Source organism: Dendropsophus ebraccatus, chromosome 14, assembly GCF_027789765.1.
Source record: "Dendropsophus ebraccatus isolate aDenEbr1 chromosome 14, aDenEbr1.pat, whole genome shotgun sequence".
In the NCBI taxonomy this organism is placed as follows: Eukaryota; Metazoa; Chordata; class Amphibia; order Anura; family Hylidae; genus Dendropsophus; species Dendropsophus ebraccatus.
In genome coordinates this window covers 15,958,883-15,975,688 of record NC_091467.1, presented here as the reverse complement: position 1 = coordinate 15,975,688, position 16,806 = coordinate 15,958,883, and the positions used below count along the sequence as shown (strand labels likewise).

Genomic DNA, 16,806 nt, shown 5'->3' with positions numbered 1-16,806 from the left:
ACATCACACCCTGCCCCCTATCACGTCTGCATCATCAGTCTGTGCTCAGCAAACAAACTCAATGTGAGACAGAGGTCATGTGATCCAGAGGGAGCAGGAGACAGAGTGGATTGCAGGGAAGACAGTTTTCTTCACTTCCTGGATGTCAATTAACTACCACTGTGGCAAAACTGAGCAGACAGGGTACTACATTATATAGAGACATCTTTATAATGTCTAATGTTCGTTTTAATCAAAAATATTTTACCCTATCCAGAGTTCTCCTTTAATCACTATCTTCAGCATAAAATACAACAAGGAGTCCTAAGGATCTAATTATATGGATCAACCTCCCTGCCAAATTTGTATGCAAGTTCCCCAGGAAAGGATTTCTATGGGGATTTGCTACTGCTATGGAGAGTTCCAGACATGGACAGAGGTGGCAGCAGACTGGAAAGAATACACCACTTCCTGCAAGACATACAGCAGCTGATAAGTACCTGAAGACTGGAGATTTTTAAATAGAAGTAAATTACAAATCTGACACCAGTGGATTTAAACTTTTTTTTTTTTTTTTTATGTAGTTCCCTTTAATTCTCCAGAGCTATGTACACCACACCATGATTTGAAGTCCAAGCTGTGGACTAAAGTCAGCTTAGGGGATATTTGTTATTATTTCTGAGGACCCCAAGAATAGTGCTGTTAGTTTCCCCTTTTTAATAATACCCCCCCCCCCCTATACTAAAGTTTTGTGTTGTCTATGATCTGCTTCTTTTATTGTTGCGAGGAAGACGTAGCCTGAATGTGCTGTTCCTCCTGCCAAAAGTCCTTTGTACTGATCCCTCATTCAGTGCTATGTATTCATTCAGCTGGAAGACTCTGCACTTCCACCGCTTCACCTTCCGACCCCCATAAACAAGTCACATTAAACCTCTTCCTATGGTAGCTCCGCTCTCCCTTTTAGGATATTACATTGTGTGCCATCTAAATCTCATTAGCGTGGCGTCCTTGAAAAGGCCATCGCAATTTAGAAATAAAAAGAAAAGGCTGATTTAAGATCTCTAGGACGGGATGGGAGCGAAAGTAATCCCAGTGAACTCAGGCCTGCCACTGGTGACCCCCATTACTGCGCCACTCCATCATAAGGCCGCCCGCTAATGCACAGATTTATCGGAGCCTTTCCGCTATCTCTGGCTAATAGATGTTCATATTTTCTTGATATCTTACCCGTCAGGTTCCATATCTTGTGTGATATGAAAGGTCAGTGTACCTTTGAAAACGAAGTAAACAGACACCGATCGGCCATAACATTAAAACTAGGTGGTACCTGACAAAGTGATATCTGTCTTCTTCCCATAGGACATCCTATGCCAAAGATAACAATTTATCAGATATATTCCAGTTCTGTGATCATGTACCCATTAGACTCCTGAAGAAGCTGCTCAAGAGGCAGTGAAACACGTCGGGTTTTGTAAACCCTCTTATGGATGGTGATATTATTTACTTACATACTTTTTCTTTATAAATTTATATTTGAACATGTTTTTGTATCCATTTTTCAGGGTTAGCACATCGGATGTGGGTTGGAATCTATTAGTAATTTTCATAACTTTTGTTGTGCAATAACATATCTCACAATTATTTGGCCCGGACATCCCCTTTAATTTTCACAACCCTTCAAGGGGCAAAATACACAAAAATTTGAATAAAAAAATGCAATACCTTACTACAAGATATATTTGAACGTCCGCGGTATGTCGGCAGTTGACTGCATACTGTCAGAGTTCTAATGTGTCTTACAGAAGCCAATTGTATTTTTTTTTCATTAGAATTTTTGTATCTTTTTTCCCTTGAATGTGTAAATGAAATAGACAAAAATTAGAATGAGTATTAACAGTATTTGGATCTCCCAGCATCATAATGAATGATGATGCCAGGAGCCCGAAAACGTTGTGTCAGTACAGTAGCGCAAAAATTGAAACAGCACCCCAATGCTCAACTGAGGATTATGCTTGACCAGGGCAGTTTCTAGGCCATTTTGGCAACAGGGCGACTCTGAAAAAAGCGCCCATCCCCCCTATTAACCTCTTAACGACACAGGGCGTATATTTACGCTCTGATGCCGTTAAGGACGTTCAGAGCAGGGCCGCGCAGCGACCCCGCTCTGAACCGCCGCGGTCCCGGGTGCCGCTTGTAGCCCGGGACCGCAGGTATTAGCGGGCACGGTCCGATCGCCGTACCCGCTAATACAGTAATCAGATGCAGCTGTCAAACATGACAGCTGCATCCGATTACCGGACGCAGCGTCATCCCTGGTGTCTAGTGGGGAGATCGCTCCTCCGGGATGTTATCCCGGAGGAGCGATCTCCGTAACTTAAGCCGGCCGGGGACTGCTCCAAGATGGCCCCGGCCCTGGCTCGGCACTCGTTTACTTCCGGCTGCAGCAGCCCCAAGTAAACGAGTGCCTATCTCATGGATCTCTGCAGCATATCTATGCTGCAGAGATCTCTATGAGAGATCAAAGCACTTATACTAGTAGTCCCCTAGGGGGAATAACCCTAACCCCAGGGGAAATAACCCTAACCCTAGGGGGGAATAACCCTAACCCCAGGGGGGCTTCTAGTATAAGTGTAAAAGTAAAAAAAAAGTATTGTTATTAGTAAAAAGCCCCCTCCCCTAAAAGTCTGAATCACCCCCCTTTTCCCAGGTTATAAATAAAAGTAAATAAATAAATAAACAAACATGTTTGCTATCGCCCCGTGCGTAATCGCCCGAAATATTAATTTATCACATTCCTGATCTCGCCTGGTAAACGGCGTCAGTGCAAAATTGCGCATTTTTGGTCGCATCAAATCCAGAAAAATTGTAATAAAAAGCGATCAAAAAGTCGTATATGCGCAATCTAGGTACCTATAGAAAGATCACATCATGGCGCAAAAAATGACACCTCGCACAGCCCCATAGACCAAAGGATAAAAGCGCTATAAGCCTGGGAATGGAGCGATTTTAAGTGACATATATTTGTTGACAATGGTTTGAATTTTTTACAGGCCGTCAGATACAATATAAGTTATACATGTTATATATCGTTTTAATCGTAACGACTTGGGGAACATGCATAACAAGTCATTTTTACCCCAGGGCGAATGGTGTAAAAATTTCCCCCAAATAAACAAAATGCGTTTTTTTTTTCAATTTCACCACACATTTATTTTTTTTCTGGATTCGCAGTGTACTTTATGCAAAAATTCAGCCTGTCATTGCAAAGTGCAATTAGTGACGCAAAAAATAAGGGCTCATGTGGGTTTCTAGGTGGAAAAATGCAACTGCTATGGCCTTTTAAGCACAAGGAGGAAAAAACGAAAATGCAAAAATCAAAATTGGCCCCGTCCTTAAGGGGTTAACAGGGGGGCAGCTATCAATCACTGCTGAGTGAGGTGCGAGGTCTGCGTAGGACACAGACTGCAGAGCGCCCCTATCTGGAACATGTGTCCTGGACTCCTGGGAGGGCTGATGCTGGGGGACACCTACAGAAGGAACCAGTGAGAAGAGAGACCACAGCTTCCTTGAATAACAACTACAACTCTCAGAATGCCCTACACTAATGAGGCTCTGAGGGTATGCTGGAAGTTATAGTTTGTGAGATGACAACACCTTGATGTGTCTGTTCATTTGTACAGTCAATTGTGGACTGTCAGTAAATGCTGGGAGTTGTAGTATTTGTAGCTGTTGTAATTGGAGGGTCCCGGGTCCATTGGTTTATCGTGATTTATGCCTGCAAACAGGTGTAAATCACGGCAGAAATCTACAACTGCTCTGGAGCAGGCGCAGGTCCCTTTGAATTTACTAAGGCTGGGTTCACATTACATTTTTGCAATTGTTTTTCAAAAAAACGGATGCTCTTGTGTGCATTCGTTCTGATCCGTTTCTCCATTGACTTCTGTTTTTTTTAACATACACAAAAATGTTGTAGACTGAATTTTTGTGTACGTTAAAAAAAAGGATGCGTTCTGAGATGATTGACAGGAAAAGAGGCTTCTAACCGACCTATTTTCCTGTCAGTCATCCTGCAGAGCTTGCTGACAGGAAGAGAGCCGTGACTAGTCACAGCCCAGATGACTAGTTCCCGGTAGGATACCAGGAAGTCCTGACATTCTGAGGATGCTTTGATACAATCATCACTTTAAAAAAAAAACAATTAAAAATAATTTTTGGTGATTTTTTTACATCTACATTATGAAATAATCCTGAAATCCTGTAGTTTCCATTCAAACCACTAGGCCTAATATTAAAGCGAATGTACCATCAGGTACATTTGCTTTAACATGACCCACGGATAGATCGGCACCGGCGCAGGGAAGCCGGTGGCGTGGTCCATTTTTTGAACCGCGGCCCGGTTCCCGTGTACGCTGCCGTTCTATCCACGGGTATCGGGCCGGGGCTGAAGCACTGGAGGCGTTAGAATCAATGGAGCCGCATTATAGAGAGGCGGAGGATTCCTCCCACTGGGGGCGGCCCGGTCCGCCTCCAGTGCTTCAGGCCTGGTATCCGTGGATAGAATGGCGCCGTACACGGGAATCTGGCCTTGGTTCAAATAATGGACCGCGGCAACGGCTTTCCTGCGCCGATCTATCCATGGGTCATGTTAAAGCGAATGTACCTGATGGTGCATTCACTTTAAGCCGAAATCCTTTGTATTGTAGAGAAGACACCATACACAAAAACTCAGAGCTAAGCCTCCCCCTCCCTGTGGAATGACCCCTAGACAGGTCACAGAGCATGTCTAGAAACCTCTCCCATTCATGTGAATACGATCTAAGCCAGTCTATTGTGTCTCCCAACTGTAAAATATATCTCTAGATTCTGATAAAAACAGCTCAGACAAGATGACTGCCCTCGTAATAAAAATACAATAAAAATCATCAGAAAATAGAAGCAAATTATACAAGAACATTTTTCCATATCTGACTAAATTAAGCCATTCATTCGTTTTGAGCTCGCACTTTAAGGCCGAGGTAGAGGCAGCCGCAATTAGCAGTAAACTCACAGCGTTATCGCAACGTCCTATGGGAAACAAGGTAACAAGCAACCTCGTAATAAAGTACAAAGCATAGTAATAAGTAGTAAGAGGCGTTGATTCTGGTGTCACAGAAGGTCATGTTATGGAAATAAGAATCTTAGAACAGAATATGTGTAATACCCTAATACACAGTGTAGGGCTCCTGAGAGAGGGGCTTGGGTAAGATGGCTGCAGGGGTTAGTAGAAAACTCTATTGCTGGGTCTGGAATTCCATAGAAGCTCAATCTTCTTTATTCAATTATTTAGAAACACCTAAGAATTCAGCAAAGTAGCAAAGTGATGAATGGCAACAAGCGGCTGACGCATTTCAGGCTCGGGCTGTAGTAATAGCTTCATCTTTTTGTCCATATGGACAGGATATATACATAATCCCTATCAATGTCTTTCACAGATAAAGACCATGTGTACAACTCATTATTTGAAGTGTTACTGTAATTCTGATTTCAGTTGAATTTCTCACTTTTATATCAGTTTTTGTTTTTCAACCCTAAAATATTATAGTGACAGAATATCCATTTGTGTCATGCAACAACCATATCCTCTGGACACGGAGGCTTCTTGACCACGAGGCAGGTTGCCAGTCTGCATGTCAGACATCTTTTGGTTTGGCTTCTGTAGAGAGGGGTTTATGGCTTCCAAGGTCTCCCCTGCTTTAAAGCGAATGTACCACTAGGTAGATCGTTTTTTTGTTTGTATAACCCTTTTACATTGATGGCTCAATGCCCAGGTCGTGTTTAGACATCAGCTTATGGGATCATATTGATTCCATAAGCTGATGTCCGTATGTCTGCCCCCTCTCCTCTGTCCCCTGCCGCTGTCACAATCTTGTGACAGCGGCAGGGGAGGGGAGACGGCAGAACGCACGGCCACGCTCCCCGCGCGCCCAGCCTTTGCTCCCTCTCCCTGCCGACCCCCGTTTTCCGGTGAGGCTTCCAGTTTCCATGGCTACCATCTGGGCTCTGCGATCACTTTGCAGAGCCCTGATGGACACCGGCAGAGAATTCTCCCTCTGTATAGAGGGAGAATTCTCTGTCAGGAGCCCTATAGATGCTGCGCTTGTGCTGACCGCAGTATCTATAGGGTTAACTCTGAGCACTGATAGCCGGGACCCGCTGTGTCATCCTGGATCGTTAAAGGAGAAGTCCGTCGAAATTTTTAATTAAAGTATTGTATTGCTCCCCAAAAGTTATACAAATCACCAATATACACTTATTACGGGAAATGCTTATAAAGTGCTTTTCCCCTGCACTTACTACTGCATCAAGGCTTCACTTCCTGGATAACATGGTGATGTCACTTCCTGGATAAAATGGTGATGTCACGACCCGACTTCCAGAGCTGTGCGGGCTGTGGCTGCTGGAGAGGATGATGGCAGAGGGATGCTCAGTGTCCCTCCAGTGCCCTGTGTCCCTCTGTGTCCCCCTGCCATCATCCTCTCCAGCAGCCACAGGCCGCACAGCTCTGGGAGTCGGGTCGTGACATCACCATTTTACCCAGGAAGTGACATCACCATGTTACCCAGGAAGTGACATCACCATGTTATCCAGGAAGTGAAGCCTTGATGTAGTAGTAAATGCAGGGAAAAAAAAACACTTTATAAGCATTTCCCGTAATAAGTGTATATTGGGTATTTGTGTAACTTTTGGCGGGCAATACAATACTCGACGGACTTCTCCTTTAATTAACATCGCTGCAGCATCAGGCATAGGCTGCAGCGACGTTAATTAACTGTGGAGCGTCGGAAGAGGGTTAACATTTTTAAAAACCACCACCCGGTACCTGCGCCGGTCTGTTCTTGTACAAGAAAAAAAAAAAAACTATCTGCCTAGTGGTACATTCGCTTTAAGAAACATGTTTATATGAAGATCAGGGATCTGAATAATGCCTGAATCCTTTCAATGACAGCAGCATGATTAAATGGGGCTCCCCCCTTCCATTGAGTTTCCCAGTGACCCAATCAAGTCAGAAAATGACTGGATTAATTTTGTAAGATTTTTTGTCAATGTTCTTTATGTTTCATTTATCTTGAATTTTTAAGTCTAGACCTAATAATAAGCTAATGCTTCCTGTTCTTTACAGATTACTTTCCAGCAGTGTGCTCCTTATCACAGACAGGATTAATAGAGAAGACAGGATCACAGTCGCCGATGTTCAGAGCTTAGCCTCCCTGCACAAGTCACAGAGCATGCCTAGAAATCATTCTTATTCATTTGAATGGTGTCTGCTCCACACCATTGTGCTTATGTCCATGGGGCTTGCTGTAAAGCATGTATCTAAATGCTGTAAAAACAGCTCAAGCAAGATGGATTATACATTAAGAAAGGTTATTCTTAAATAATAAAAATATTTTATAGTAAACACATCACATAAAAATTAAAAAGACACGTCTATCTGTAGGTTGATGATGAATTGGTTTAACAAAATAAAAATTACATAGATCCTTTTGTCTCTTCATGTAATCCCAGACAGAGTGGATAATGCTGCGATCAGGGCTCTGTGGCGGCCATATCATCACTTCCAGGACTCCTTGTTTTTCAGTATTGTCATCCTGTTACGAGTATGGAAAAGTCAGCCCCCTTACCTCCCTGCAGGCCAGAGCTTACATTACCTGGTCTACGCTCCGGCCTTTCTGGGGGCTCTTGGCGTCTGGACTCCCGCTCAACCAATCAGAGCATGGAACGTCCAGACACCAAGAGCTCCCGAAGCAAGCCGGCTGCGGATCAGTTATGTGTGAACCTACCCTAAGGAAGTAGTGTTCAATGTATGCAGTGAGTTTCTAGGGGCCCCACAAAGCTGGTCATAGTCCTTCAATAGATGTTGGCCTTATCACCCTATACATTTGTTTAGTGGATAGTGGATTAAGCTGCTGTCAGACTCCTCTAGCAGTGACTTATCTCCCCATTAACAAAAAGCTCCGGCAGTTGAAATCCTACATGCCAGATCGGAGAAGACATGACACATGACAGTCAGCTGGTCCTCTTAAAATCGGAAGGTTAAGAATGTATTCTTTCCAGTCTGACACAGTGCTCTCTGCTGCCACCTCTGTCTGTGTTAGGAACTGTCCAGAGCAGCAGCAAATCCCCATAGGAAACCTCTCCTGCTCTGGACAGTTCCTGACATGGACAGAGGTGGCAGCAGAGAGCACTGTGTCAGACTGGAAAGAATACACCACTTTTTGCGGGACATAAGTATGGAAAGACCTGAAAATTTTAAATAGTAGTAATTTACAAATCTGTATAACTTTCTTACACTAGTTGATCTGAAAACATTTTTTTCCACTGGAGTAACCCTTTAATTTTATGTTTCTACAGATTCTGAATATATTTAATACAATAAAACAAAGCACATAACTGTGACTATTGATAACTGCAGTCCTCCAACATGGATGCCCCCATGGCCCACCCTAATAAGTTGTAAGGGAAGTAAGTATTACGGGAAGTAAGTAAGATACCGGATGCGAACGCTAAAAAAAAACTGCAACTGCAACTAACAATAAATTGATTTTTAATTATACTTTTGGATTACAACAATGCTTCAAATTCTCAAACCGACACGACCTTTCACACCTCTCCATAACACAATGTGCGTCATCTGTGTGTGTATATATACATATAAACATACATACATATATACACACGTAAGGTAGGCTGCACACGGACGCCTCCTCTATGCTCTGTACAATGGGCGTGAACTGTGCGCGCATATAAATACATTGATGGGGACAGAATCAGCAGGACAAAAGCAAACTCTTAATGCGCTGTTACTTGTTAATTTGTTTATATCGCCATTGACTTGCATTTTCGATGTGGTTTTTTTTTTGTTTTTTTTTCTACGGCAATCCAGAAATAACCATAACAGTCACAGGCCGGCATCTAACTATGGTTACAGGACACTGGCCAAAGCAAAAGCCGCCATTTCTGTGGATGGGATGCCCGTATGACCCTCTACACGAGCCCATAGGCACCTTCTCACATAATAGAGCAGCTCTTGGCCCGGTCTTTGCGTATTTCCGTCTCGCTTAATAGTTCAGTCCGTCCGGGCAGCTGCGAGACGCGTTTCAGTCCCCTCTTGGAATTGCTGCGCTTGAGGTTCTTGTGAATGCGGTTAACGGAAGCCAAGGTGGTGACGTGAAAGACGTCCCTCACGCTGTTCTCCGACACCTTCGAGGAACATTCTACGTAGGCCACGGCTCCGATCTGACGGGCCTGAGTACTACCCTGGAAGAAGAGACGGAAAGGGGTTACTTTGGGAAATCAAACAAGCTGTATATATCTGTATATATATTAATATGTGATAATTAGAGATGTTCCAGTCCGTCCGATCCCGGATGCATTAGCACTTGGTTACCAGTGGTGGAAGAAGATGGATGAAGCCATAGGGAATCCTGGAAAACATGGATACAGGCATAGACCGTAGGCTGTATCCATGTTTTCCAGGACTCACTAGGGCTGCATACAACTTCTGGTGAAAGGCAGGACCGACCCCAGGACCCCCAACGGAAGTCATTTTCCCCCCAAGTTGTGATGACATCCACTTGGAAGGAAAAAGCCTGTCCCGGCTGATGGACTGGCTGCTCAGCCAATCAGTGATTGGAGCAGTGTCCCGCCCCAGTCACTATCTGGCAGCCAGCCCATCAGCTGGGTCGTGACGTGTCAGCGGTGGAGATCCTGAGCCCAGCGGGGGTCCCAAGGTTGATCCGCCACTCACCACGGGCACGGAGAGAGGCAAGTTCGTACTCCTGATCAAATTCCCCCCTGCCCCTGCTGGCTGCCAATTTTTAAAAATGGCCGACTTCTCCTTTAAGTCCCGGTTTTGTCTTTTGGAATACTAATAATTATATTTTGAGGAATATGAGGGTCATTCGGGGGGTTTGCTTATGAACCTGAGCATATAACTACTAACAAGTAAGGGCCCTCTTCTGGCAGATTTTCCAGAGATGACTAGTCAACCACATATACAGAAGGTACCGCAAATAAAGGGATACTCCAGCAAAAAAAAAAAATTGTTTTTAAATCAAGCAAAGATTGGGAAAAAAATCTCCAGTCTTTCAGTACTTATCAGTAGCTGTATGTCCTGCAGGAAGTGGTGTATTCTTTCCAGTCTGACACAGTGATCTCTGCTGCCACCTCTGTCCATGTCAGGAACTGTCCATAAGACAGCTGATAAGTACTGGAAGACTAGAGGTCTGTATAACATTAATTTGAAACCCATTCTTTTTAGCAGAGTACCCCTTTAAAGTGAAAGGCAGGTCTTTTGCCTGAATACAAATCATTTTGCTTCATAGGATACCCCAAGTAGGGGCACTATTGCACAGGAAAATACCCCCCCCCCCCCCCATGATCCTATGCTATACCTGACATTGTGTGTATCAGTTCTTTCTTTAGATATATAGTGCAACTTGCTATTATTTTTATGCATCATAACAAAGTGGACAGGGCTATATCATCTTATAGCCAGGTCACACCGGATAATCGGAGAGGTTACAGCAGCAGAAGATGAATGTGTTGACCTTTCGGGTAAACAGTGACCTGTTCACTTAGATGATTACTTTACAGAAGACAGAGGGCAGCAGAGGTCATAGGTGGATACAGGAGTAGCAGTCAGCAGACCACCATAGTGTTATAGGGGTCTAAGGAGCTGATGTAATGCAAAGCTTCTATCACAGCTACCATGTAACCTAAGGCTGCTGTCACCATCCATCACCAGTCCAGTCCCCATAAAGCTCATACATCCAGCCTGCGCTTCAACATGATTACATAGCCGACCAGGGACTTTATTACAAGACAATCAAAATGAATCTTTGATATTTTTTGGCATTTTATGTCAACTATTAAAGAGAGAGCCCATATAATTTTATTCCATACTGTAATGTAATAAGGTTTTATAGGCAAGAACAGTGTGATACAGAACAATGGTTTACGTCCCTTTATACATTCGTACAATGAAACCTATAGATTGGAGGATGTACTTTAAGCCATTGTTTGTCGAAGAGGAACTTTCTTTTATATACACACCTATATTTTAGTACTTCCCCATCCTTAATTCATACTATTAAAGGGGTTATCCAGGATTAAAAAAAAAGCACACAGTTATTTTCTTGCAAAACAGCGCCCCCCTGTTCTCAGGTTGTGTGTGGTATTGCAATTTATCTCCATCCACTTCAATGAAACTGAGCTATAAAACCCAAACTAGTAGAAGAATGGTGCTGTTAAGGAAAGAAAGCGGCCATGTTTTATAAGCCTGGACAACCCCTTTAACTAGAAATCTAGATGTAAATTATTATTTGAGTATTGTCATTTCAGTGACAATATAACTGGAACTAAAGATGTGAGGTTGCTGGCAGATTCTAGACCCTACTTCCAAATTTGTTAGAGGAGCCCTACCTGGTATATGGTATAATACTATCATTAAAAGCAGGCGGAGACCGGGTATAACTACTGCCTACACTCCTGGCATAGTCTCCTATTCAAGACTTTACATCCCAACTGTGCAGAATAGGAAACACAGTCACTATATACTATATCACAGTCACTATATACTATATCACAGTCACTATATACTATATCACAGTCACTATATACTATATCACAGTCACTATATACTATATCAGTCACTATATAACTCAGTCACTATATACTATATCACAGTCACTATATGCTATAACACAGTCACTATATACTATATCACAGTCACTATATAACACAGTCACTATATAACACAGTCACTATATAACACAGTCACTATATATCACAGTCACTATATATCACAGTCACTATATAACACAGTCACTATATGCTATAACACAGTCACTATATGCTATAACACAGTCACTATATACTATATCAGTCACTATATAACTCAGTCACTATATACTATATCACAGTCACTATATACTATATCACAGTCACTATATGCTATAACACAGTCACTATATGCTATAACATAGTCACTATATGCTATAACACAGACACTATATGCTATAACACAGTCACTATATGCTATAACACAGTCACTATATGCTATAACACAGTCACTATATAACAGTCACTATATAACAGTCACTATATAACACAGTCACTATATAACAGTCACTATATAACACAGTCACTATATAACACAGTCACTATATAACACAGTCACTATATAACACAGTCACTATATAACACAGTCACTATATAACACAGTCACTATATAACACAGTCACTATATACTATATCACAGTCACTATATAACACAGTCACTATATACTATATCACAGTCACTATATACTATATCAGTCACTATATAACACAGTCACTATATACTATATCACAATCACTATATACTATATCAGTCACTATATAACACAGTCACTATATGCTATATCACAGTCACCTTATAACACAGTCACTCTCTGCTGCCACCTCTGTCCATGTCAGGAACTGTCCAGAGCAGAAGCAAATCCCCATAGAAAACCCTCTCCTGCTGTGGACAGTTCCTGACATGGACAGAGGTGGCAGCAGAGAGCACTTTGTCAGACTGAAAAGAATACACCACTTCCTGCAGGACCTACAGCAGCTGATAAGTACCGGAAGACTCAAAGGGGTTATCCAGCGCTACAAAAACCTGGCCACTTTTCCCCCTCTCTTGTCTCCAGTTTAGGTGCAGTTTGCAATTAAGCTCCATTCACTTCAATGGAACTGAGTTTGAAAACTCACCCAATCTGGAGACAAGAGAGGGGGAAAGTAGCCAAGTTTTTGTAGCGCTGGATAACCCCTTTAAGATTTTAAAATAGAAATAATTTATAAATCTATATAACTTAATGACACCAATTGATTCAAAAACATTTTTTCTCCCGAATACCCCTTTTATGCAGCAGACAACAACCTAAACTACTTATTCATTACATAGGTGATACAACCAATAAGAAATCAGGCACTGCTGGTTATATAGCACTATTAAGTCCCACTACTGGCTACTTCTAAAGTTCTGGCGTGGCCCGTAAGCCGGATTCTCTAGAAATTCCCTATATAAATAACATTTTTTCTCTGTCATTTTTGTTTAGTCTGCTGTGAAGCGGCTGGTGGAGAAAACATGTTTTTCAGCGGCGTGTTACTTATGGGAATGTAAACGTCTTCTGTAGCGGGCTGGAGAGGATGTGGATTAGGAGATGGAAGGAACCGAGTGTGGGAACTGAGTAAACACACAGGCAGTCAGTCCATTTTAGGAGCACAGGCAGTTTCTCATCGTATACCAGGATTCCCATCTCTAATATCACTACTTGTCTGGCACATAGACAATACATATAAATACCAGTGCGATATTATGGAGCAGCACAAATAGAAAACACACGTATGTACCCTGGCATCTACTGTGTAGGCACAAGAACCTCTGTGGGTCGTGTTTTAAAGGGGTAGGCCACCAAAAAATGTGTTCTTTCAAATCAACTGGTGCCAGAGATTTGTAATTTACTTCTATTACAAAATCTCCAGTCTTCTCGTACTTTTCAGCTGCTGTATGTCCCGCAGGAAGTGGGGTATTCTTTCCAGTCTAATGGTACTTTTACACGGAGCGATAATTTGCGTGATCGCACGATTTTGAATGAACGATTTTTTTTTTTTTTTTATAGACAGAACGATCCATCGTACGGAAAAATCGTTATGCGATCGCTTAAGCCTAACTCACACATAGGTGAAATCGTTGAAAGAATGTTTACACGGAACGATCTGCGAATTTTTTGCGAACGACCAACGATAATTTGAGAACATGTTGAAAGATCAAAATGAACGATTTCTCGCTCGTCGTTTGATCGTTCGCTGCGTTTACACGTACGATTATTGTTCGAATTCGATCGCTATCGTGCAAAAACGTACGATAAATCATTCCGTGTAAAAGGACCATAAGACTATGTTCATATAATGTAAGAGTACCGACCGGATGCTCTTTAGGGCCACGGATGCGCCCGCATCAGAACTCTCTACTGCACACTATGAAGCGTGCGGCCGGAGCCACTCGCTCTATAGTGTGCACTGACAGGGTTTTCTGCGGCCGCTATTCAATGAATAGTGGCCGCAGAAAACTGACATGTCAGTTGTTTGCGGCGCCGCTAGGGATCCTGGCCGGAGCCTATACTATGTGTATACGCTTCGTCCAGGATCCCATAGACGGCAAGGTAACATATATTTTCGTAATAATCACGGCCGTAGTTTAAAAAAAATATACGTAGTGTGAACATAGCCTGACACAGTTCTCTCTGCTGCCACCTCTGTCCATTTCAGGAACTGTCCAGAGCAGCAGAAACTCCCCATAGAAAACCTCTCCTGCTCTCCAGATTGGAAAGAATACCACTTCCTGTAGAACATACGGCAGCTGATAAGTACCTGAAGACTAAAACATTTTCAATAGAAGTAAATTACAAATCTTTGGCACTTTCTGGCACCAGTTGATTTAAAAGAAAAAAATTGGGGTGAACTACCCCTTTAAGACCAGAGCAGAATGAAAAGGTATTGGCCATGTATATATGGCTGTGCCTGGGGTATGTCTTGCTGTGTTGGTATACATAATGGGATGGAAGAAGAGCCTTACCTGTTCATGTGTGACTGGGATGAGTCTCTGTTTGGACAGTTCCCGTAAAGTGTTCAGATCTGTCCTCATGTCGAGTTTACAGCCTACGAGAATGATCTTGGCACTTGGGCAGAACTCCTGAGTTTCACCTTGCCACTGTGGAGAAAGAAGAAATAAATCGGCTCAGAGAAGGTTCTGGATACTTAGTGAGTCAATGAGAATTCCAGGAAATAACAGGTATATAACCTCAACCTACTAAAGGCAGGAAGAAATTCAGAATTGGCAAGGAATTTCAAGTGGTGTTCGCGCCATTCTGCCTGTCCCATTGATTCCATGGAATTTCTCAAGCACAATCTGCCATCCGCCCATGACGTGTCAATGCTTTGGGCGGATGGTGGATTGCGCTTGAGATATCCCATTGAATCAACGGGACAGTCAGAATTTCGCATGAAATCCCTTGCCGATTCCACAGTGTGAACATACCTTTAGGGCCCGTTAACACTATGGAATTGGCACCGAAATTCTGTGCAGAACCCTGCGTGAACATGTCAATTCATTGAGCGGAGCAGTGTGGACAATGGAGGCGCGCGAGCGCTCCCGTTCAAACAGACAGCAGGCAGGATTTGAAGCAGATTCCGCACAGGATTTGAAGCCGATTCCGCACTGGGCTTCTGCATGGAATTTTGATGACTAGGAGAAGTTTCCCAGCACTGGATTCAGCTTTTCCAGGCAAATATAGCACCTGATGGGAAATACTTCAATATGTTGCCAGTTTTGAAGAATACAATACAAAATCTTTGACTTAGCAAAAGTGGTACCTTGGTTTAAGAGTAACTTGGATTGAGAGACCTTTGCAATAAGAGCTCACAGGTTTTCAAAATTGTAACTTGGTATAAGAGCATTGCTTTGGTTTAAGAGCTCCCTGTACTGGGCGGGAGGGGGAGTGGGGGAGGGGAATGGTCTGCATAGCGGGGTCTACAGCCCTGTACTGTGACCCAGGTAGTCTCCCTCACCTTCCAAATCATAGCAGATCTACTTTGGGCTGGGGCTTGCATCAGGGGACAGGACGGTGGAGGTAATCTCTCCATAGCTGTAACCCCTCTCTCCCCAGACAGAGAGTGCTGCATGTATGTGCCCACATCTGCCCTGCTCATTCCTTCATGCCCCCTGCAGTCTCTGTCAGCCCTTGTGTTTCCCATCCTCTCCATTACTGTACAGTAACTTATATTATCACTTATTCTGCTGTTTCTGAATGTTTGTTTCACTTTTTTTTTTACATGTTATTAAGAATAAAAAATAAATATTTTTGGGGTGTGGAACCAATTGTCTGCATTTCAATTATTTCTTATGGTAAAATTTGCTTTGGTTTAAGAGTGGATTTGGATTACAAGCGCGGTCCTGGAACGAATTATGCTCGTAATTCAAGGCACCACTGACAGTAATATAATATATTGACCTACTGGTTAGTATACAATACTAAGGACTGGGAGACAACCTGTGGCCTTTGTATCTTGTGACCAATGCCCAGTAAAGAAGATGTGGGGTGAAGCTGGTGAGTGCCGATTCCTTCCCTCTTTCCTTGCTCTCTTGACAGTGGCACTGCACGCTTTCGCTGTTCCTCTTACTCTGGACACCACCACAGACACTTTCTCAGTGTCCTGGAGGACGCTACAGCTGACCAAAGGGTAGGTAAGGTGCCAATGGGACTTTCAACCTCTGATGGGGTACACTGTTTTAAACACAAGCCTTGACCCTAATATACAATACTCAATATCTGTTAGGTTTTCCAAGAAACAATTACAGTAATGGCTGGTATCAAGATGGACGGCAATATCATATACAAAGTCTAAAGAAGTAGTGACATCTCAAAAAGTTGAGAGGACGCTGCACTCCATTGCCTTAGGGCCCTATTCCACGGAACGATTATCGCTTGCATAATCGTTAACTATTAACGATCTCAAACAACCGCTATTGCTAAAGACCTGAAAACGTTCACTCATTTCCATGGAACAATAATCATTACTTATGATCGTAATTGTGATCGTTTTTCTTCGCTATTTATTCGCTATTGCGTTCGTATCTATTGCGAACGACTGAACGATGTCTTATTCAATTTGCAAACGTTTTGCGAACGAGCAAGGATAAAAATCGGTCCAGGTCTTATGAAGCGATCAACGATTTCTCGTTCGGTTTAAATGCAGTTA

The 16,806-nt window shown here is 42.8% G+C and overlaps 1 protein-coding gene across 1 annotated transcript in view; it reads right to left on the bottom strand.

Moving 5' to 3' along the window:
• Positions 1 to 8,546: 8,546 nt before the first annotated feature.
• The window catches only part of RND2 (Rho family GTPase 2), a 91,366-nt gene continuing 83,106 nt past the window's right edge, over positions 8,547 to 16,806 (bottom strand). Inside the window, exons 4-5 of the mRNA XM_069953090.1 lie at positions 14,624 to 14,758; positions 8,547 to 9,276 (exon numbers count right to left, since the gene is read on the bottom strand). Of these exons, the coding sequence (XP_069809191.1) occupies positions 9,028 to 9,276; positions 14,624 to 14,758 (384 nt within the window). The 3' untranslated portion in view covers positions 8,547 to 9,027. The remainder of the gene's footprint in view (positions 9,277 to 14,623; positions 14,759 to 16,806) is intronic.